The 21,610-nt window shown below is 58.6% G+C and overlaps 1 protein-coding gene across 2 annotated transcripts in view; it reads left to right on the top strand.

Annotated features, from left to right (window-relative positions):
• Positions 1–21,610, top strand: part of GNAO1 (G protein subunit alpha o1) — a 171,979-nt gene that overhangs the window by 133,168 nt on the left and 17,201 nt on the right. For both annotated transcript variants that reach the window (XM_004431620.3, XM_004431619.3), the window contains exons 4-6: positions 10,568–10,728; positions 16,239–16,367; positions 18,369–18,498. In XM_004431620.3, coding sequence (XP_004431677.1) covers positions 10,568–10,728; positions 16,239–16,367; positions 18,369–18,498 — 420 coding nt within the window. The remainder of the gene's footprint in view (positions 1–10,567; positions 10,729–16,238; positions 16,368–18,368; positions 18,499–21,610) is intronic.

Raw genomic sequence — 21,610 nt, 5'->3', positions numbered from 1 at the left:
ACCAGCTCACGGGCTGAGGAGATTCAGGCAATATGTTCTCTTTATGCCAAACATGAAGCTCTTAAGGCCAAGACCCCACTCAGCAGTGGGTGTACAGTGGATAAATGAGTAAATGGGTGGGTGAACAGGTAGGCGGCTAGATAGATCAAAGAGGAATGGAGGGAATGGGTGCACTAGTGAATAATTAAGGGATAGACAGATGCTAGGGAAGGACAGAAGGGCGGTGAAGGGATGGGTGGGTGGGTGTGGAAGTGCGTGGATGGATGAACAAGGGTGGCTGGTGGGTAGGTGACGTAATGGATGGGAGGATGGCTAGGTGGGTGGATGCATGGTGTTTGGTAGGGAGATATCCTGGATGGGTAATAGAGGGATATGTGGATGGATGGCTGGAGAGGGGATGGGCAGATTTGAAAGCAGGCAAGATTGAAAACAGCACCAAATCCTTGGTTTTGCTGCAGGATCTTTCTGGGGAACCAGGAAGGTTCCCTTCCCTAAGGCAAGTGGTAGACCTCTGAGGTCCCCCGGCTCCCCACAGAGACCCTGTGAACTGACAGGCCTTGCTAGACCCCTAAGCCCAAGTGAAGGAAGAGCCCCAAGCATGCCCGATCCCCAACCACTAAATGCCTGTGCTGCAGTTATTACCACTCACAAAGGCACCTCGCAGATGCCTACAATGCCCCTGGGGACACCACTTCCACTGGGAGTCACAATTATGGACCCCCCTTCCAGCCCAGGGCCAGGAAAGCAGGCTTCTGCCTGAGGGGTGAGGGAGTGGGCCCTTTCCTGCCCCCCACTGATCTGAGGGCTAGCTGCAGAGGACGTGGGGGGCGCTCCCCTGTGTGTGAGAGGGAACATGACCCGTGCATTTCCTCAGGAACAAGCCTGGGTGGCATGGGTCTGGCGGTTACTGTGTCCAGAATGCCCCCCTGCCATTCCCCACCTGCAGGAAATGCAGCCCCAGGCCAGGCCTCCAGCAGCTGGAGTCTCTCTGCTGTTCCCCTGGGAGAATGGGGTTGGCAGCCAAGGAGGGCGGCTGTGCCCACTGGGCCTGGCCTTGCTCTGCCTGGTCTCTTGGGTTTGCCTTGTCCAGCTCACGCTCCCTCCCCCACTGGCCTGTGCGCTCCTGCCCCCTGGCGGGGGCCGTGACAACTACAGTGCCCGGGGCTAGGCAGAGTGTGTGTGTGTGTGTGTGTGTGTGTGTAGGGATGGAGGAAAACTCTGAAAGATCCAAAGCGCCCTCTCACATGGAAGGGGTTATTATTATAATTACTGTGATTATTGTTATCCAGATGATCATGCCTGCCTGGAAAGTCTCGTACAGAGCAGGCTTATTCTATGTCAGCTTGTTGTTTGCGTCTGAAGGACTTGTCTTTGCTTATAATAACTAACGTTTGCAGGGCTCTTTATGTTGCAAAGCGGTGTCACATCCTTGGCCTGTCTCATCTGCACAAACAGCCCTGCGAGGTGGGCACGCATGAGAGCAGAGGCACAGAGAGGTGACGTGGTCTGTCTGAGGTCACAGGGCTACAAAGCTGCAGAGGCAGGGTTTGAACCTGAGTCAGCTGACGGAAAACTCCTGTTCACTTCCCCACTGTATCCTTTGCATCTCATCTCGTGGGAGCGAAAAGGCTCTTAATTATACGTCTTAGCTCCAAGCCTCTTTACCGCTGATTGTGTATTGAAGAGTCCACGTTGCCCTGAAGAGAAGGGAAGAGCTTTGAAGACCCAGGTGTTAAAGTGCCGTTAGCTGCCCCAGCTTCAGAGGGTGAGCACACCTGGGCACTTCCGAGTCCCTGGCAATGAATGGGAACGGGTGGCGTTCATTGCCCCTGGCTCAGCTGGGCTGATGCCAGCTTCCCCTGGTCACCACTCGCCCACACCCACCCCTGGTGTGGCAGAGGCACCAGCCACATCTCTGAGAAGGGTGAGCAGGAGAAGTGGATGCAAGGGGGGCTGTCTGTGCACTGGCAGGCGGGAGCCAGGGCGGGCAGGAGGGCAAGGTTCTGGCTCCCAGGACGAGCTGGCTGACCAGAAGCAGAGCCCCTGACTCCTAGATGCCAGTGGGCAGTCCCACTGATTGTCACTTGTATCTCGGGTGCTACTTCCCACGCACACTCGTGGCCGGTCCCCAGCAGCACAGGTCCTCATGGCAGGAGGCCCCTGGCCTTTACACTACAGTGAGGAACCCCTGTGTACTGCTGGTTCAGGGGCATAGCCACCCTCACCCCTGCCCTGGGCACCCTGCTCCCCAGCAGTGGCCCAGGGCAGCCCACTTCTGGGAGTCATCCTGTGCTGAGTTCCCCACCCACCCAACTCTAGAGATATCCCTGGGCCCTGTCTCCGCATGCCCCTTCCTCTCCCTGCTCACCCCGTTCTCCAGATGCTCATGGGTGTGGTGCAAAGGTTTTCATAGGGGGTTCCCCAAAAGAACCTCACCTCTGCCTAGAGCAACTTCAGCCATTTATACGTCAACATTATGAGTAAGATACCATTTAACCAGAAAGGTCATACTGGCTGCAATGAAAAGAAAAGTTAATGCTGTTTTTAAGTCACTGACATGGTAAAAAGAATCCTGTGAGTGTCCATGAGAGGTCACGGCCTCTCCAGAGCCTCCTGATCCTAAACCCATAAGGAAGGCATCTTGCCTGCGGCTCACATTCAGAAATGGATGGTCCCGGCCACACCCCAAAATGTCCCACCCCTTCCCACGCCTCCGACATCACGAGGGCAGCAGGTTGGCCTCCTCGTCTCTCTGTGGCCTCCCGGGCAGCTCGGGAGGTGGGGCAGTGGCACAGCCCGCCCATCCATGCCGCCCCTGTGCTAAGGTCCTCTGTGAGCTGACAAGACAGCCCTGTGACGGATGGTGACACCGTCATCCCCATTTCTCAGGAGAGGACACTGAGCATCAGAAAGATTAAGGCCCTGCTCCAGGTGGGAGCCCAGAGGGGAGCCCAGGTCTGGGTGGCCCCTGCATCTGTGGCCTGAGCCCCCAGAAAGCTGCCCGGAGCGGCACGAGGAAGCCTGAGCAGGGAGTGACCCAAGGGGGCCGTTGGAGGAGGCTCCTCAGAGGGGTGGGTGGCGTCGGGGCTGGACGTCAGAGCATGGGCAGTCCCAGTGGGCGGTGGAAGGCCAAGGGGAGCATTCTGGGCACTTGGTGACCGCCGGACCTGTGCCACCCAGGCCTGTCCCTCTGAGGAAGTGCAGTGGTCATGCTCTCCCTTCATCTGCAGCGGGGCCTCAGGGCAGGGGGGGCAGTGGTGAAAGAGGGTACTAATTGGGGCACAGGCCTTTAGTGTCTGGGGCCGGGCATGCTGTGTGACCGTGCCACACGGTGAAGAATGTCCTGTACCCCTCGAGTGTGCAGGGCCTGCTGGACACACGTGTCAGTGAGCAGCCTAATTAAACTCCTTCCGGGACTGTCTACGGAATCCCACCAAACTGCCGCTAGTGCCCAGACGTGGCAGAGCCTGTGGCACACCCCTTGCCCTGACAGTCACATGGGAGAGAGAGGCCACTCACACAGGAAACATAGTGCAGACCCAGGCGTGGTCCAGACACTAAGAGAGGAGGGGTGTCAGATGCCAGAGGAACTGTGTGGGCCGCAGGAATGGGCGGAGTCTTTCTGGAGGAGGTAGGCCTGAAGTTGGCCTTGGCAGACCAGGAGGTATAATAGTCAGGACTATTTAGGGTGCAAGTGCAAAACTAAACCAGCCAAACAAAAACACATCCTCAACTGGGTTAAAAACAGTCAGGGGATTGATTGACTTAAGTGACTGGAAAGCTAGAGGTATATGAGGCTGCAGGCACAGCTGGATCCAGGTGTTGACATGTTATCGTGACTCAGGGTGTGTCCCTCTCTCAGCTCTGCTTCCCTCAGTAATGGCTCCACATTCAGGTGGGCCCTCCCTGTGGGAGTCTCTTTGTCCTAATAGTTCATACAAATGTCCTGGGGCTGGTTGGGGCAGTGGGAGCTGGTTGTTAATATGGATTCTTTGTCTGCCCCAAACTGTTCACTGAGGCCGATGGGATGGATTGACCAGGCCCAGACCGTGTGTCCATCGCTGGAACAGGGGACAGAGTCAGCCCCCAAAACAGCTCACACGGAGTCAGGAAAGGGTGTTTTCCCTCAAAGAAGCTGGGGCTCTGGTGCCAGAAAACAAGGGAGTGGAAGCCACACGAGTGGAGAGGGCAGCCGTCCACCACAGGGCTGAGCAGAGAGTCGGGGCGGGCTCTCCACTGCCCCCTCGAAGCTGCTCCCTGCCTTCTCTCCTGCAGCCCTGCCTGGCTGGGAGCGTGGGGGGTTTTCTCCGGAAGTTAGCCGCCGCGTTCTCCGCTGAGTAAAGCCCCATAGGTCAGACCTGGTGAGTCTGCCCCCAGTCCATGCGTGTGGTCTGTCATATGTCGTGTTGCCTGGACAGTTGGCGTGCTCTGACCAGCAAGAGGTGGCAGCACCATGGGGGCTGTAGCAGAGGAAAAGTGTCAGAAGATGCCCCCCACCACTGGCCCAGAAGGAGACCAGGATGGGAAGGTCAGGCCCAGGGTGAGCCCCGTCTCCTCGGTCCCTGAAGGCAGGCAGACAGGGAGACAAGGGCCTCCTCTGGCTCTGTTAATTGCTTGTGAGCCTGGCCCCCACAGCACTGGGTCCAGCTTGGCATCCCCCACAGGCCTCCATGGCAAATTGGCAAGGCCCCTCCTTCCCTGCAAGCCTGACCCTTCCTACCCCTCTTCCCACCCGTCTCCCCCTCCTCTGCCAGGGGCTGGGCTGGGCCCCAGCCAGTCCTCAGCTTCGGCCTTAGGTGACCAGGCCTTGTCTGAGATGCAAGTCCAGGGCTGTTGGCTGGAGCGCAGTAGAGAAGGTCAGCCTTGGGTCCAGGCTCTCCTGTTTACCAGCTGCATGGTCTTGAGCAATTTACCTCACCTCGAAGCCTCAGTTTCCATCTGTTAAATGGGATGGCTACCTGGGAGAGTGGCTGTCGTGATTAAATTACATGCAAATCTTGTTGAAATGGACAAGATGAGAAGAGTCAGGGGGTAGGCAGGATGCAGTGAGAAATCAGGGCCACACCAAGGGCATTCATCTCACAGATGCTACAGAACACCAGCTATTCACAAAGCACCGTGCAAGACCTGGGTAATGTGAAGAATCAGGACGCCTGAGGAGCGGGCACAGCACCAGCTGTGACATGACATGGGCCATGCACTGTGGGGACAGACTCTGCCTGGGGGCATCGAGGAGGGCTTCCCTGAGGAAGTGACGTTTGAGGTGGCGAAGAGCCAGGTCAAGGATGATCTGGGCAGGCGGAGGCCCTGAGGTGAGAGCACCCTGGGTTCCTGGGGCAGCAGAAGGAAGGACTGTGTTTGGAGCCCCGTGAGAGGGAAAGGTGGGAGGAGGTTAGGACAGAGAGGTAGGCATGGGCTTTGGAGGCCAAGGTAAGGAGTTTGGGATTTAGGAATGAAGGGAAGCTGTTGAAAGAGTTGAGACAGGAAGAATTATTATATCCATTAGGATTAGGTTTGACTGTGAATATCTGAGACCTGGAAAATATGACTTAAATAAAACAGATGTTTATTTTAAATGTAGAAAATAAAGAAGTCCAGATGGTATGGAATGTCCACAAAGTTGTCAAGGACCTAGGCTGTTTTCAGATCACCTTTCCACTATCCCTAGTTTGTAGACCTTGTCTTCATGATTCAAGTTGGCTGCTAGAGCTCCAGCCATCACATCCAAGTTCCAGGCTTCAGAAAGGAGGAAGGGGGAAGAAAAGGGTGCGCCTTCCCTTTAAAAAGACTTTTCCGAAGACCTCACTACACTTTGGCTTACCTCTGATTGAGTACAACTTTCACATTGTCACACCTAGCTGCAAGCAAAATTAGGGAATGCAGGCTTGTAGTTGGATGTCAGGGTACCCAGTTAAATTTTGGCGTTCTTTTTCTGAAGGAGAAGCGGAAACTTGATGTTAGGAGGAAACTCATGGTCTCCTGCTGGCTGCTATCTGAGGAACAGACTGGAGAGAAGCAAGGGAGGCAGGGAGCCCTGGGGAGGGGAGAAGGGGCAGCCAGGAAAAAGATGGCGGTGGCTTGGACGCAGGAATGTGCGAGAGGAGCTGGGAGAAGTGGACTGACGGAAAACAGACTTGGGAGAAAAACCCCCGGACACCGGACGCTGGAGGGAAGCAGCAAAACCAAGGATGGCTGCTAGTTTCTGCGGCTGAGCAGCTGGGCCGGTGGTGGTGCCACACACGGAGCCGGGAAGACGGGAGAGAAACAGCCAGGGCGGGCGGGCGCCGCCTGCACGGGGCGCACCCCGCGCCACCACCACACGTGGTGATGAGACGGAGCTGGGGGGAGAGCTCCAGACCCTGGGGCCGTCCGCTGGCGAATTCCCGGGAGACCATCTGGTCCAGCCTTCCCCTGGCTGTGCGGTACGTCCCGCTGGAATGGGAGTCACAGAATTCCACGTCAGGCACAGGAACAGACAGGAGTCCCACGCGGCTTTGTGGAGGCCCGTGGTCTATAATGACACCCTCGCTGTGGCTCTCGGGCGCTCAGAGTGGAGTGTCTCTCACCCAGCAGGAAGTCTTGCTCCACCCGTCACTCAGGTCCTGACTCCCTTCTCCCAGATCTAGAAGAAGCCCTGAAGGTGGGCCCAGAGGAGGAAGTTTGGGAGTCTGGCCGGGTTCACCCCCGCCTACCGCAGATGGGACAGCGCGCAGAGCCAGGGAAGGACCAAGATCTCCCGAGGTCACCCAGGCGCTCAGGCGCAGCAGCATCAGCCTGTCCGCCCCTGACTCACAGGCCTCTTTTTAGCCTCAGGTGGAGGTACCACCCCTGCTCCCCACCCCTGCCTCCCTGAGTCACTGCCTGCCTGGGGCACCCAACGCCCAGGCCCCAGGGCCAGCTTCCCAAGTCACTGCCCCCAGGGGAGGCTCAGAGGCTCAAGACACTCATCTCTGAGGCTCAGAACCTGGGAGGCCAGGCTGTCTGGGTGGGCAGCCCTCTGCGTCAGCTGAGGGTGACTCAGGAACCCGAGGGCTGGGGTCTGTGGCACACTGTCCCTGGGAAGCTGGATCTGGGCTTGCCTGTAGACTTGGCCTGCTAGCCTGCAGGCCAGTGGTAGCTTCCTTCCCAGGGCAGGCGGTGGGGAGGGGACACAGCTGCTGGAAGCTTCCCATCCACCTTCTGCAGTAGACAGGCTCTGACATGTAAATAGCTACTTAACTGCATATGTCAAATCTGGAAAAGTCTCCACGGGGCCCTTGGACCCACGTACCTTCCTACAGAACCTTCCGTCGTCCGCCACAAGGCTTCCAGGCGCTGACCTCTTTCCTTCATGTGTCTCCCACCCCAAAGGACACCTGCAGATTTCCAGCCCCTCCCACTCGCTTCCTGAACCGCGTGCCACGGGCTGGGGCATCTGTCTCTCCTTGGCCTCAGCTGGAGGGCTGAGGGGTTGAACGGGCTTGAGAATGGAGTAGTCGTCTGGGAATAACTATTGTGCCCATGAAGACAAGACCCCGATTCTGGAGGGCCCGTGAGGTCAGGAAGAAGGCCGCCTGGTGTGCCTCACTCCTGGCTCCCCCCAGGGGCTCCGTCTTACCGTGGCTCCAGCCCATGCAGGCTGAAACCAGGCGGAAGGCGGCTGGAGGAGGGGTCCCGGGGGAGTGCTGCAGCTACTGACCAGCCCAGGTGACGAGCTGGGGCCCACTCTGCCCCCTGGATCTGCCTCCCTCAGTGCTGCGTGTCCTATCTGGGGCCTGGTGTGTGCGAGGGGCCAGGACACAGGGTGAGGAGGCCTGAACACCTTGATGCTTTCCCGCTTCTTTCTGGTGACTTCATTCCTATGGGCTTCTCCGTGGGTGGCACGTGGTCTTGGTGACAGCACTGACTCTGAGGCACATCCTCTTAAGCTCAGCCCACTGAAAACTCCCCAGGAAAAACCAGTTGGCCCAGAGTGGGTCACATGCCCAGCAGCCGCCTCATCGCCTTCCAGGCCTTGGCTTCCCACACCTGCCTTTCCAGACCCCTGACCGGGCCTGGGCCCCACAGGACTGTGGGCGTCTGGACGTGAGGGCCAGCGTGCTCACGTGCCCACTCCTTGCTTGGCCTTGCTCCCAAAGTACATCTCTTTCCCTGTTGCTGTCGCCTGGCAGTGCCCAGCAGCTGCAGCGTGGGGCCTGGGCAGGCAGTGGCCGCGGGGCAGAGGCAGAGAGGGCTCGCTGGGGGATTGCAGGCCAGAGGGGCCACGCAGGTGGCGGCCTCCTTGCTTTTGGGTCAGGAGAGTGGTCTGAGCAAGGCCGCGTCACCCAGAGAATTGTGCGAAGGCTCAGCAGACAGGGTTTGCTGGGTGCCTGGGCTCAGGCAGACACCTTGTCGTCCTGGGTTGGGTTCCTCCGGGAGCCGACCCTGAGACAAGGAGTTTATTTGGGAGATCATTTCAGGAAGCACCGAGGGAGAAGGGAAGTGACACAGGGAAGGGAGGGAAACAATAAAGGGGTAAAGGATGTAGTGATGCATGGGCTGCGACTTTGGGCAGCTGGGGCTCAGATCCTCTGAGAGACTCAGACACGTCTCAGAATTATCTCCCTGTGAGGGCAAGGAAGCCGGGGTATTCGCCCACCCCTGTCTGTCCTGGGCCCTAACTCCCCAACCGCGCAGCCAGACAGAGGCAGGAAGCAGTCCCTCTGCAGGAGCCCTCTGGGGGCAACCTGAGGGCGGGCCCCGGGTGTGCACGGGCTCCACAGCAGCACCTGGTTCACACCCACCTGCTCCAACCCAGAGAGGAGAAGCAGCGGTCATCTCACATCTCAGATGGAGCGCAGACCATCTGGTTAATGCCCGTCCCCCTCGGTGGGGACCCTCGCTCCGTCAGGCATCGTTTGCCATCACAGGTGCTGTAGTCAGTGGCTGCTCTCAGCACGTGCGGGTCTGATCAGAGGCTGGCCTTGATCTTGAGTCAGCTCTGCCACTTACCACCTGTGACTGTAGGTGAGCACCTTCCTCTCTCTGGCCCTCAGTTTCCTGACCTGTAAAATGGGGAGTAACACAGTGACCGCTGTACTAGTTAGTTATTGCCACAACAGTACCGTCTAACAAGCCTCCCCTGACTCAGTCACTTAGAACAGCAGTCATTTCTTGTCACAGGGCAGAGGTTCAGCTGGGGATCAGAAACCCGGGGTGGGCTCAGCTCTGCTCCGTGCACCCCTCCTCCTCTTCCTGGGATGAATGGGAGGGCCTGGGCATGTTCGTGGTGATGGTAGAGGCCCAAGAGGACAAGTGGAAACGTGCAAGGCCTCTTATGGGCTGGGTACGGAATTCTCACATCTTTCTAGGGGCTGGAGCAAGTCCCATGCCACGCTCACAGTCAATAGCAGGAAATACATTCTGCAAAGATCCGGGGCGAAGGGCACGGACACAGGCAGAGGTGAAGACCCAGGCCCATTAACGCAGTCTCCCACAGCTCCTTCAGGAGGTGGCTGTGAAATTCTAAGGAAATAGTGTATGTGCACAGGAGCATCCTTTGTAAACTGTAAAGTGCTATGTGCATGTGCAAGGTGCTGGTGATGTGAAGCCTATGGCTTTGCCAAGAGCCTCTGAGTCTTCAGAGACCACTGCCTTCCTGGTTTTAGTGTTACATGTATTCACTGGCAGTCTGAAAATGGGTGAGCCTGTTTGGTATCCAGGATGAGGGGACAGGGGAAGGTACCTGTTAATGACGGAGCACTTTTTACGCAGTTCCAGCACTTTTTATCAGCCTCCATGTGTGAGCCTCGAGCACACAGAGGGGGACGGGCAGGGGGCAGAGAAAGGGCGGGCTCCCTGTCTCATTACTCACACCTTACCCTTCTCTTGTCTGGACTCCCCCAGCCCACAGGGAAAGGTAGGCCACAGGTCAAGGGCAAATAAGTAACTAAAACTTAATAAAATTAAGTTTTAACTTTGGGCCATCCAAGAGCATAAGCTCTGAAGATTTAGTACTGATACCAGGCATTTTCACCTGAAGAGAGAACCAACCTCTTCACCCCCCGACCCCCACCCCGAGGTACAGCTCCACTGGGGTCCAGTCCCCCGGCTAACTGGAATTCCCAAATAACCAAAATGCCCCGCTCCCTGATGCCAAGTCCCGTAGCCCAGTTCTACGGACTTGACTCCACCTGGGTGAGAAGTATAGAAAATTACAACATTAACCAAGAGCATTGATTTTTTTTTTTCCCTAAACAAATACTATGCAAAACTCCAGTTTTCAGAGAGATGAAAACAGAGGCACTCTGGTTGGGTTGGAGGGTGGAGAACAGACCCCTCACACTCCCTCCTGCCCACAGAAGACCCTAGGGCCGCGTGGGGCGTGGTTGGAAACTGCACTTTAGAACGTCCCTGTGATGGAAGGCCCTGAAGGCGCTCGTCCCCCAGGGCCCGCACGTGTGTCCAGATGCAGGGGGTGTTCAGCTGGTGGCCCGCTTCTCCTGACCAGGCCGAGAGCTGAGCCGTTGTCCCAGTGCCCTGGGAAGTGCCTGGCCAGGGCTCCTGTCCCCACTGAGGCCTCAAAGCCACTGTCCCTCTCTCCTCACAGGCCGACGCCAAGATGGTGTGCGACGTGGTGAGTCGGATGGAGGACACCGAGCCCTTCTCTGCAGAGCTGCTCTCCGCCATGATGCGACTGTGGGGCGACTCAGGAATCCAGGAGTGCTTCAACAGGTCTCGGGAGTATCAGCTCAACGACTCCGCCAAATAGTGAGTGCCCGGCCGGAGGGGGGCCGCGAGCCCGGCAGTGAGTCGGGCGTGGGAGGGGTGGGTGGAGGGATCCTGGGCCCGGGTCTGAACTGCTGTGAGATGTTCCGCCATAGGCTCGGGGACAAACAGGAAGGGGCTTCTCCTCCTGACCCCAGGATGAGGAGGAAGTTGGGGTGGGAGGCACAGAGACAGCCAACAGCGGGGCTCCCAGAGGGCTGGGACCTGGCACCCCAGAAGGAAGGTGTTCAGTGTGGCGACTTTTTTTCTTCCTGGAGAACCCCTGACCCCATAAGTACAAATCAAGAGCCGTATAGGCAGGAAATAACTTATATGGTGCCATTTTGTCTTATTTTAGAGACATTAAACTTTCCATTCCTCTATCTTTAAAATTAAAAATAAAGAATATGTAATCCATCCAACAAATATAATAAATAATCAAACATACTTTGCCACTGTGTGATAACTAAATAACGGGAAGGAAAGAAGTGAGGAGCAGAGAGAAGGGAAGAGAAGGGGGGAGAAGAGAGGGTGAAGTGGGGGGAGGAGGTGCAGTGAAAGCCAGAGAGGGTTGAAGGTCGCTGTGACAGCAGGACCACAGGCCTGCCTGCTGCCTCATCACTCCAGTGTCTCTGAGGTTGTAAGGGACAGGCCCTTGGCCCTGAGATCAGAGGCCCCAGACCCCTGGGATGGTTTACATCGGCCGGGGACATGTCTTCTGTCTTGAGGACGTTGGGATTGCACCCTAGCTTTCGGGAAACGCACCCCACGTTTGCAATCTTGTGCCCAGCTTTGCAGTGGGAGCCTCTGGGCTTAAACTCGCTATCTTAGGACACGTGTGCTCTGACACTGATCTGACTCAGCCGTCCCCACCAGTGCTGCTCAGCCAGGGCCACTTTGCCCCCAGGAGACACTTTTGCTTGTCCTGACTAGGGTGGTGCTATGGCGTCTGGTGGGTAGGGGCCAGGGATACCACTAAACATCCCGCAATGCACAGGACAGCCTCCTTAACAAAGAATTATCTGGCCCCAAATGTCAGCAGTGCTGAGATTAAGAAACCCTGGTCTACATGATGCTACTGTAGCAGAGGCTAGGGCCAAGAAAACAGCATTCACTAATGGATATTGGGACGTTTCCAGTGGCCATGATGACAGCTAACACACTTGAGAGTCCAGAAAGGCCAGAGCATCTTCCCATTTCTGCACACCTAGATGGTCCAGGGGACAAGTGCTTAGGTCCTGTGAGTCCCAGGTGGTAGCAACCCAGGCCCCAGGCCGATGAGCCCGCAGGGACACCTGGGTGGGCAGGGGTGTGAGCCCGGAGGTTCAAGTCCACAGCTACGTGTGCTCACTTGAATCACAGACCTGACCCAGGTCTTCTTCTGAGCCGTTCAGGCCGGAGAGTCCCCCTCCCTGCTCCCCCTCCCTGCCCGCTGCTGGCCCAAGTCCAGGGCCTTCTTATTCCCCCACCACGCTTGGGGCCCCTCAGGGCATCAAATTGTGCTCCCCACTTAAATTTTTACCCATTTAACTAATTGTAACATGAATCCATTATGAAAAAAATTTTAAACAATTCAGAAAGGCATAAAATTACTATTTACAATAAACTCCTCCTGCCAGGCCTCTTCTCCTCCTACTTGGAACTATTTCCATTTGTTTATTCCAGTGTTGTCCAGAAAAACCTGACTCCCCAACTTGAAAAGTTATTTAATCACCTCCAGCTATGAAATTTGAGGAATTCAGCTAACCTTCCTTCCTTCCACCTCTCTTCCCCACTTCCACTCCCAGTTTTTTGCTAGTTACAGGATTATTTTTAGTTCTTCCGGTGGTTACCTTTATAATTTAAAATAAGAAACTGGAGTCAGTATTTGTCAACTCCCCACCAGGTAAGCTGAGGAAATCTGCTTCCCCTCCCTCCCTCTCTCTCTCTCTCTCTCTCTCTCTCTCTCTCTCTCTCTCTCTCTCTCGTCCCTGCCTCCCTCCAGATTTCCCACTGCCCAGGTGATGGTACTGCACTCTGCTCTGTCACCCAGGGTTAGGTGTTCTGTGTTTTGTCTCCAGGACGGAGCTCCAAGGCAGGCGAGGGAGGCAGCCCTGGACAGTCGGGTTCAGAAGGACCTTAACTGCTCTCTGGTGCACGGTTGCTTTGCTGTTGTTGTGTTAGCAGCTAAATCTCCTCTTCTGACAAAATCTTGGGCCCAAGATGTAAAACAGTTAACAGTAGATTTGTTGCAGTAGAAGGGAGAGGGAGGCCTAAGAGGGCTGTCTCGTGGCACGATTCCAGGGGCGCCATACATCCAGCCTGTGTGAATGGCTCCCCAAGGCCCAGAGCCTCGCACTTCACAGGCGAGGGCACCAGGGGGGGAGGCCTGGGCGGGCTCGCTCTCGGTGCGCCCCGGGCCTCGGTGAAATGGCTGGCTCTCCCCTCTCCCCTCTGAACGACGGCTCTGAGACAGGCCCCAGGAACCCAGAAACCTGAGCGCAGCCAAGCAGGGGCTGTAAAGATAGTTCCATGGCTCGATTAGGGTCGGTTTTTCTCAAACCCACTTCCCACTAAATGTCAGTGCTTGCTGTCCAAGTGCTCTCTCCTCCCCTTCTCCCTGGAGCCCACCACCCGGGCGTTCACTCCTGCACCCCCTGAGACTGCCCGGGCAAGCCCGGCCCAGGCCCCGCTCAGGCTTCCTCCTGCCTGAGCTCCGCGGCTGGCAGCAGCCCTTGACCTCCTGGCAGTGCCATCCACTCGGCTGCCGGGCCCCAGCCTTCCTCACTGGCCGCCCTTTCTCTGACCCCTCACTGTTCCCCCCCCCCGCCCCGGTCCCCTCTCTGGAGGCCCAAGCTCAGCCCTGGCAGCTCTTCCTGTCCACACGGAGCGCCTGCGTGATCTCCAGCCTGATTACTTTAAATTCCTCATGCACCAGGACAACTCTCAAATCTAAACCGCCAGCCCAGCCTCCGCTCCTGAGTTCTGACACTCAGTGTCCATTTGCACATCCCTGCGCATCTCGGATCAATACGCGGCCACTCAACTCCTGGCTCCCGCCCTCCCCCCAGACCTGCTCCGCCGCCACTCTTCCTCCCACGACGAGCAGCTTCACTCCACCACGCGGAAGGGCTTAACCAGCTCTTCCCTCCATATCCCACTTCTCGTCCCTGCACAGCCACCACTGTGGCCCGACCGCCACCACCTCTCACTGATTACGACAGCTCCTAACCCGCTCCCTGCTCCTCCCTCCCCAGCTGCTTTCCTTACAGCAGCAGAGCCGTTAGTCCAACACGCTTCTGGTCAGAACCTTCCAGGAGCTCCCATCTCACTCGGAGCAAAAGCCCAAGTCCTTGCAGTGACCCCTGGGCCCATGTGCTTGGCCCCCCCTCGCCTCCATCACCCCACTCCAGTCCCACTGCTACCTGCTCCAACACCTGTGCTTCCTACCTCACCGTCCTGGACGCTTCCTGGTGCCTGCACTACCTCCTCCACTCCAGGCGTGGCCTCTGCGCCTGCGGGGCCTTCTGCTGGACCACGGGAGGCTCCCTTTCACTCCCCTCAGTCTCCACTCGACTGTCACTCCGCCCGAGAAGCCTCCCCCACCATCCTGTATCAAATAGCAGCCCCCAGCAGGCCTCCCCACTACCTATCGATCACCTAATTCCTTCCTCCTGACACCACCGCCTGACATGGTATATATCTTAGTTACCTGTTAATTATCTCTCTCTCTCTCACACACACAGACACACACACACATATACACACACATATACACACGAACGTAGGCTCCGGGAAGGTCGTGTCTGTCAGTCTTGTTCACTGGGACAGTGGGTAGGTAGAACCTACGATAGGTGCACACTCTGCTTTGCTCACCCTCCCTCCGATGGCCATCTCCCTGCGTGAGGCTCGGCCAGCACAAAGAGACAGAGGGCCAGCTTGTCTGTCTAAAGGAGCTGGGATAGGGGAGCCAAGAACAGAGGCTCCCCAGCCCTGGTGTCCAGCTGGAGACGACAGGAGGGGGTCATTTTGAAACCAGCACAGGCTCCCAGCAGAGGCAGTGGGAGCAGGAAAGGGTCACGCACAGAGGGGTTAGGAGGATCGGGAAGAGCTGGGAGGGCCTGCTCCAGGCAGAGACCAGAGCCCACACCCACGGGCCTGGTGAAGAGGCTCTGAGGCAGCCAGAGCTTCTAGATCTGCTTTGGAGCCCCAGCCCCCCTCCTTCCACAGATGCGAGGAGGCCTGGAGGCCTGTCCAAGAGCACGGGCTCTGGAGTCAGGCAGACCCAGGCTGGAATCCTAGCAGTGTCCCCTTTTAGCAGTGTGACTTCAAGCTTACCCTCCCGGAGCCTGGGAACCCACCATTTGGTTTTATTTCCCTAGGGAAGATTCTCACAAGGATTTGAGCCAGGCCTGGGTTATTGGTTTACCGGTGGACACCCTCGTTGGTGAAGGCGTCCACTCTTCCCAGCCCCGTGGACATCCACAAGCCAGGAAGCCGGCCCCCAGAAGGTCCTGGGGCAAGTGCTGAGGAAGCACGGCCCCTCCACATGCAATCTGGGACCCCACATCATCCTGTGGCTTGGACGCTCGGGGCTCCTCCCCCATGGGGTGTGTGTGGTTCCCCACCGCCAGGCCCGAGGAATGGGTGGCCCAGCCGGCCCTGTGGATCACTGAATCTTCCCGCAGGCCTGGCCCAACTTTCTCTCTCTTGGTTTCTTGGATCCCACCCTCACTTTGGGTTCAAACCTAACCCATACAGACCCCAAAGCTCTTCTTGGTGCTTGGCCTGTGCGGTGAAGTGCAAAAGCCTGGTCTGTCTCCAGAGCAAGTGGTGGCATGGGAAGAGAGCCCTGATGCCAGAGACCTGGGTCCCAGCAAGGCCCAGCCACTGCCCGGCTGTGTGGCCTCTGAGCCTCCCTTCTGAGAGCATCAAATGGGAACATGCGCACAGACCCCTTGGTAAACTCTCAGGAAGGATGAGAAAGGCAGGCAGATGCTCAGAGGGCCTCATGGAGGCACTGCAGAGCACTGGTTAGAGCATGGACTCAAGCCTGATGTCCAGGTCAGGCCGTGGCTCACAGCCGGGCAAGGTACTTACTTCATCCACTCAGTTTTCTAATGTATAAAATAGCACATTTAACTCAGAAACTAAGGATGAAACATAATCCCACATGTAAAGAATAGAGCCTAACTGTTGGCCGTTATTATTTTAAGATGAATAAATGACACAACAGCGTGATAAACGTGTTAGTCTCATTGAAAGTTTGATCTTGTCTGAGTGTACCTGGAACTGTGTGCTTAGCCCCTTTTGGTCTGATTTAGAGGCTCTGAGAATGTGAGGCCAGGACAGAGGCTCCTCCCCAGTCGCCGCCCCCACCCCACACCCCTATCTGGCCCTGGATGCGGTGGTGCCATCATTTCCAGTCGGCCCTCGAGGGGCCCTGGCGGGACCGGGCTCTGAAGGGGGTTGCCCAGCATGCCCCGCGCAGGGCCCAGCACTTGGTCCATGGTCCCTGTGTGTTGCCATCCCAGCTACCTGGACAGCCTGGATCGGATCGGGGCCGCTGACTACCAGCCCACCGAGCAGGACATCCTCCGAACCAGGGTCAAAACCACCGGCATCGTAGAAACCCACTTCACATTCAAGAACCTCCACTTCAGGTGAGGCCCAGGGAGACTCCTGAGCCCTGGGGAGGGTGCTGAGAGATGGGAGAGGCCAGCCTTTGGCTGCAGCTTGTCTGGAGCACCCAGGTGTCACCCTGCCTCAGGGAGCTTTCGCGTTGGGACAGGCAGTTAGGTGTCAGAAGGGATGGTATCTGTCTGTTGTTTTCCACCAAGTTCAGGGGCTGGGGCGAGCAGGGAGACTTCCTGGAAGAGGAGTCCTGGAGCATGGAAGTCTGAGGAATAGGGAGGGTTCAAATGGACAAAGGAGGGGAGCCTGTCCCTGGGTGACTTCTGAGGGTAAGGAGGAGGGCGGATCACCCGGGCAGCCCCTCCAAGGCTACCTTGTAGGGAGGGGTGGGGAATGAGAGTGAGTGAGCCCAATCTGTGAGACCCCAGGGACCCATGTACTTCCGGAGCTGGCAGGGGCTTAGGGATCAGCTGACCCACCCTCTCCCAGTACATACGGGGAAACTGAGGCCTGAGAAGAGCTAGGCTGCCCCAAGCCCAGAATACACCTGAAGCCCAGGGGCTCTGAGTACCTCAGAACAGGGCCTGAGGCATGGGGCTGGACCTCTCAGGCCCTGCTGGCGGGTTGTGTCTGCACTTGGGGTGGAGACATGCACTGAGGCCTGGGAGCCCCTGTCCTGCACCCGCCTGCCTTCAGGTGTGGCTCTGGGTGTTGGGTAGAGCAGGAGGAGCAGCCAGAAGGGCAGGGACTGCAGGCAGGTGGAGAGTACAAGGCCCATTCCCACCCCTGGCCGGCCTGGAAGGGCTGGACACCAGAACGCTTGCCGCCCACCTCCCCAGCCCCTGCCCCTGTGCACCTGAGGGGCCGAGGTTCTGTCTCTAGGCCCCTGGGCCTGGTGGACAGCCTCTCTGGCAGGGCCGTAGGAGCCACACTGGGCACAGGAGCTTCTCGGCCTCCCCTAGACCTGGGGAGTGCAGCAGAGGGCAGAGCGGCCCCCACAAGGTGCCTCTCGCCTCCTAGTCTCCTCAGTCTCTCCCGCTCTCCCCTTGGGGCACAGGGTGCTGCCCCGCAGGCAGAGTCTGAGGATAAGCATTGTGGAGGGGCCACAGCGGCCATCGGCCAAGGGCCTGTATTTCTGATGTGGAAGCAGGAGCCAAGGGAGGCGGTGACAGGACGGGAACCAGATCTGTTTCCTTGCTCCGAACCCACTCTGGTCTCTGCCTGTGGTTGCTCTCCTCTGTCTGGAGGGCCCAGGGTCCCTGTGCACACGAGGTCAGGGCCAACCCACCCCAGCAGCTTTGTGCCAAGAGGGTTCCCAGGCCTAGGAGGCTGCAGACCTTCGCTCAGGGCGTTAGGGTGTGAGATTGACCTCTTGCTTCCAGAACATCCACCCCACCTGCCGATGGTCTCTTCCCATAGCCCTCCTGCCCCCTGGGGGATGGCGCCTGAGAGGGGGAGAGGCAGGCACCTTGCCAGGGAGGGGTGGCACAGAGCAGAGGTAAGAGGCTTTGTCTGTGGACAGACCTGGGTCAGACCCTGGCTCTGCCACGCCATCTCTCGCCAGCACCCTGGGCTTTTAACCCCTAGATGCTCACTTTCCCTCCACATAACAGGTGACAGTCCCTGCCTGCCTCCCTCCCCACTGGTTTGGACTTTGCCCAGACCACAGCCAAGAGCAGAGACGCCCAGAAAGCCAGGAACAGGATGTGCGTGTTACCCTGAGAGGAGGGCCTTGCAGAGGCATTTCTCGGGGGCCGGCAGAGGTGTACCCCTCAATAAAATGCTTGAGATGCAAGGGCAGGTCTCTGAGTCACTCTGTGAGCACAGCCCAGTCATGGGACAGGCCGCAGTGATGGCTGCCCCCGGCCCGTGGAGGGCAGTGGTCCGGCTGTCAGCACGGGGAGCGGGGCTCCTGGGAAGGCTGGGGGCACGTGCCCAGCCCCCTCCACCTCCTGCCCCTTAGCTCGACCTGCATCCCTACCCACCTGGGCCCCACCGCCCACCACTCCCATCTTTCCTGTCCCCCACAGGCTGTTCGACGTCGGGGGCCAACGATCTGAACGCAAGAAGTGGATCCACTGCTTCGAGGACGTCACGGCCATCATCTTCTGCGTCGCGCTCAGCGGCTATGACCAGGTGCTCCACGAAGACGAGACCACGGTGAGTGGCTCTGGGCGCGCCCGGCGGGAGGGGGCACCGGGAGGACCTGCGGCACTCGCCTCAGTGGCCCTCGGCGGCTCTGGGGCGGGGCTGGCTGCAGGAGCTGGGGGGTCCGTTGTTGGGCGGGCCGTGCCTGCTCTTCTGACTATATTGCCGGGTGAATGCGTCGTGATAACAATGCAGAAAATGCAGCTGTGGGCCCCCAGGCTCAGGAGCTGTGTGCAGACTGATTGCAAACATCTCTGCAGACTTTGGGTCTAGGGCAGTGAGTCATCTTCAGTAAATGTAGCAGAGTCGTAGAGGCCATCAGGCCAGAACCACATTAAGCAGATCCTAAAAGAAATCAGGGTGCAGTCAAGCAAGGATGTACCTGAGACAGATATAGCAGTTCTTAGCCCTGACAGCCCTCCTGAGCACGGGCCGGGCTGCTGCCAGGAGGGGCATATGGGCCTGGCAGCGGGAAGGGCAGTGGGCATGCGGCATAGTGGCAAGTGACAACCGGGGCCCGTCCCTTGGAGGATGCCAGCCCAGGTTCCCACCTTCCATTGGTGAGTTGTTGTGTCTGGGGCCTTGGAGAACTGCCAGCCTGGCTTCAGAGAGGGCCACTCACCTGGAGAGGGGTGCTGCCTCTCTCTGGGCCGAGTCCTGGTTCGCTGCCCAATTCAGGCAGCACCCTCTCTGCCTCAGTTGCTGTTATCTGTCAAAGGGGGTGACAGCAATCCTACCTTGTGGGGCGTTGACGATGATGAGGGAATCGGGTGAAGTACTTGGAACCGTTTCTGGCACAGCAGCGCCGACTTGGTGATTGTACCGTCATTGGTGACTGTCCAGAGCTGGGGGGTCCTCTGAGCAGTTGCCGTCTGGCTGCAGCCCACTGGGCGGTGGGCCTGTCCGCAGCGCCTGCAAGGGAAGCCGGTTGTTGGTGTGGTGCCCCTGCAGGGTCACTGGAGACGAGCCCACAGCACCTCCTGGGGTGGAGATCCTGGGCCGTGGGGTCCCGCCTTTGGCGTTGGTCAGCTCCTTCTGTCAGGCGCGCGCAGCCCCTCGGCACTGAGCCTCGCCGAGTCCGCACTGAGGCTGGAGGTGGGGCTTGAGCAGGGCCTGTCTTCCGTCCAGCTCAGCTTCCTCATCAGTCCTGGCCTGCTGGTCCCTCGGGGCTGCTGTGAGGATCTGATGGGCTGTGGGGTGCGGGCTGCGGGTGCAGTGCTGTGGGGAGGAGTAGCCGCTGTCCTGAGGGACTTAGCGATGGGGCTTCTGGCAGATTGAGGAAGCCGAAGCCGCCAGCTGGGTGGGTGAGTCGGCCTCGCCCCATGTGCTGGCGTGTCCACCGTGCTCTTCCTCCTCCAGGCCCAGCTGCACCCCTGAGCTGGGCTTCAGCAAAGCCCCCCAAGCCCTGCCTTGTCCCAGGGGAGGCTCCCGTGGCCTCAGCTGCAGCTCTCTCTGGTGACGCTGCCGTCATTCTTGGTGACCTGCAGGCTGTGGCATCCAAGAGTCACCTGGAGCTGAGGGTGGGGTCAGGGTAGACTCGCGCCCGGGTCGTGCTTGTACCTGGATTCACTGACCACCCAAAGCCCAGGTCAGCTCCATGCCCCCACATGCGTCCGCGCCCAGGGACTGCCGTGGCACATCTTTCACTGTTCCGTCGCTTGACTGTGCTTTTCGAGCTACTGTTCACGGTCCACTTGGCCACCCATGTGGTCCGAGCTCTGCTTGGCTCATCTTTTCTCCCTGCAACGCCTGGGAGTGGGAAGCAGGGCTGTGCCGTGAGTGCGATGCTGACCCAGCCGGCTTTCAAAGAGGGTGTAGGGTGGGAGGACCCTTCTCACTGGGCAGCCCTCTCCTCTGGGACCTGTCCTGCCAGGCCTCAGACAGCTTAAACCAAGTCCCAGGCGCTCTGCAGAAGCCTCTCCAGCCCTTGCTCTGAGCAGGGCCCACATCCTGGGACACTTTCCCTCCACCTTCCTTGGTGCCTTCCTGCCTTACTGTTCCTCTCTCCCCTTCCCCGCCGCCCTCCTGCTCCTGTTTCCGCTGCCCTTCTTCTCAAGGGCTGGAGCGGAGGACCTTAGGGAAACAAAGGCACATGGGCCGGGAACGGGCTCCTCCTGAGGCCCTTTCTGCCCCAAAGCGGGCCACCTACGCAGCCCAGGAAAGAGCGGCAGCCCCTCCAGGGGACCAGAATTGGCTTCACAACTTGACAACAGCCCACAAAGGCAGCAAGAAAACACCGTCGCTGCAGAACTAAGCAAACGTCTGTGTGTCCAGGGCCATGGGGCAGCGTTGTGTAGCCAGGGAGCCAGACAGATCTGGCCCAGGGCCTAGTGCTGCCCCTGCCGCTGTGTGAGCGTGGGCAGCCGCTCCACCCTCTCCGGGCCTCCACCTCCTCCTCTGTGAAACGGCGATGGTGGCAGAGCAGCCTCGTGGGCGGCTGTGAGGACCCCTGGGCTCGGAGCCATGGGAGTGCCTGCCCTCGGGACTCTTCACGCAGTAACTGGCCGTTGTCGGGCTCCTCTGTCCAGGCGCATGGCTAAAGGACACGTTCTGGGATACGGATGCTCTGCCCCCGGGAGCCAGAGCCAGGCCCCGCTGACCAGTCCTTGGTCTTCAGACTTCCTCTCTGGTCAGCCCTTCCCTCTCTGGCCTTGGGGCACATGCTGGGGCTGCCGAGACACGGGCGGCTCCTGGAGCTCAGCTGGGAGCCCTGGGGTAGTGGCTGCCCGCCCACCACCTGTCCCCGTCAGCCTCACCTCCGGACCCCGGGGGCCTCATCCTGTCCTCGTACCTCAGGCCCGTGGCTCCAGTGGCACTGGGCCTCCACCTGCCACACCTTCTCCACCACCACTACCGTCACCACCGCCGGCAGGGCCTTAACTTGCCAAACCAAGGCCAAATCCAACAGCAGATTCTGAGACCCTCCAGGCTGGGCAGGTATGAAGCACCTCCCTCCAGTCGAAACCATCAGCTAAGAGTTGAAAGCAGCAGGTTCTCGGGGCGCCACCGGGTGACTTTGCTGTGGACGCCTGCCCCGCCCACTCCCGTGTCCCACACTCCTCACCACCCACTCGGCTCAGGTTGGTCCTTTCCACCCTCACTTTCCAGCTCCAGCCCCGCAGTC

The sequence above is a fragment of the Ceratotherium simum genome, chromosome 30 (genome assembly GCF_057802395.1).
Source record: "Ceratotherium simum simum isolate JZ-2026a chromosome 30, ASM5780239v1, whole genome shotgun sequence".
NCBI classification, from domain to species: domain Eukaryota; kingdom Metazoa; phylum Chordata; class Mammalia; order Perissodactyla; family Rhinocerotidae; genus Ceratotherium; species Ceratotherium simum.
The sequence above is the reverse complement of the archived record's forward strand: the minus strand, read 5'-3'. Positions and strand labels throughout refer to the sequence as shown.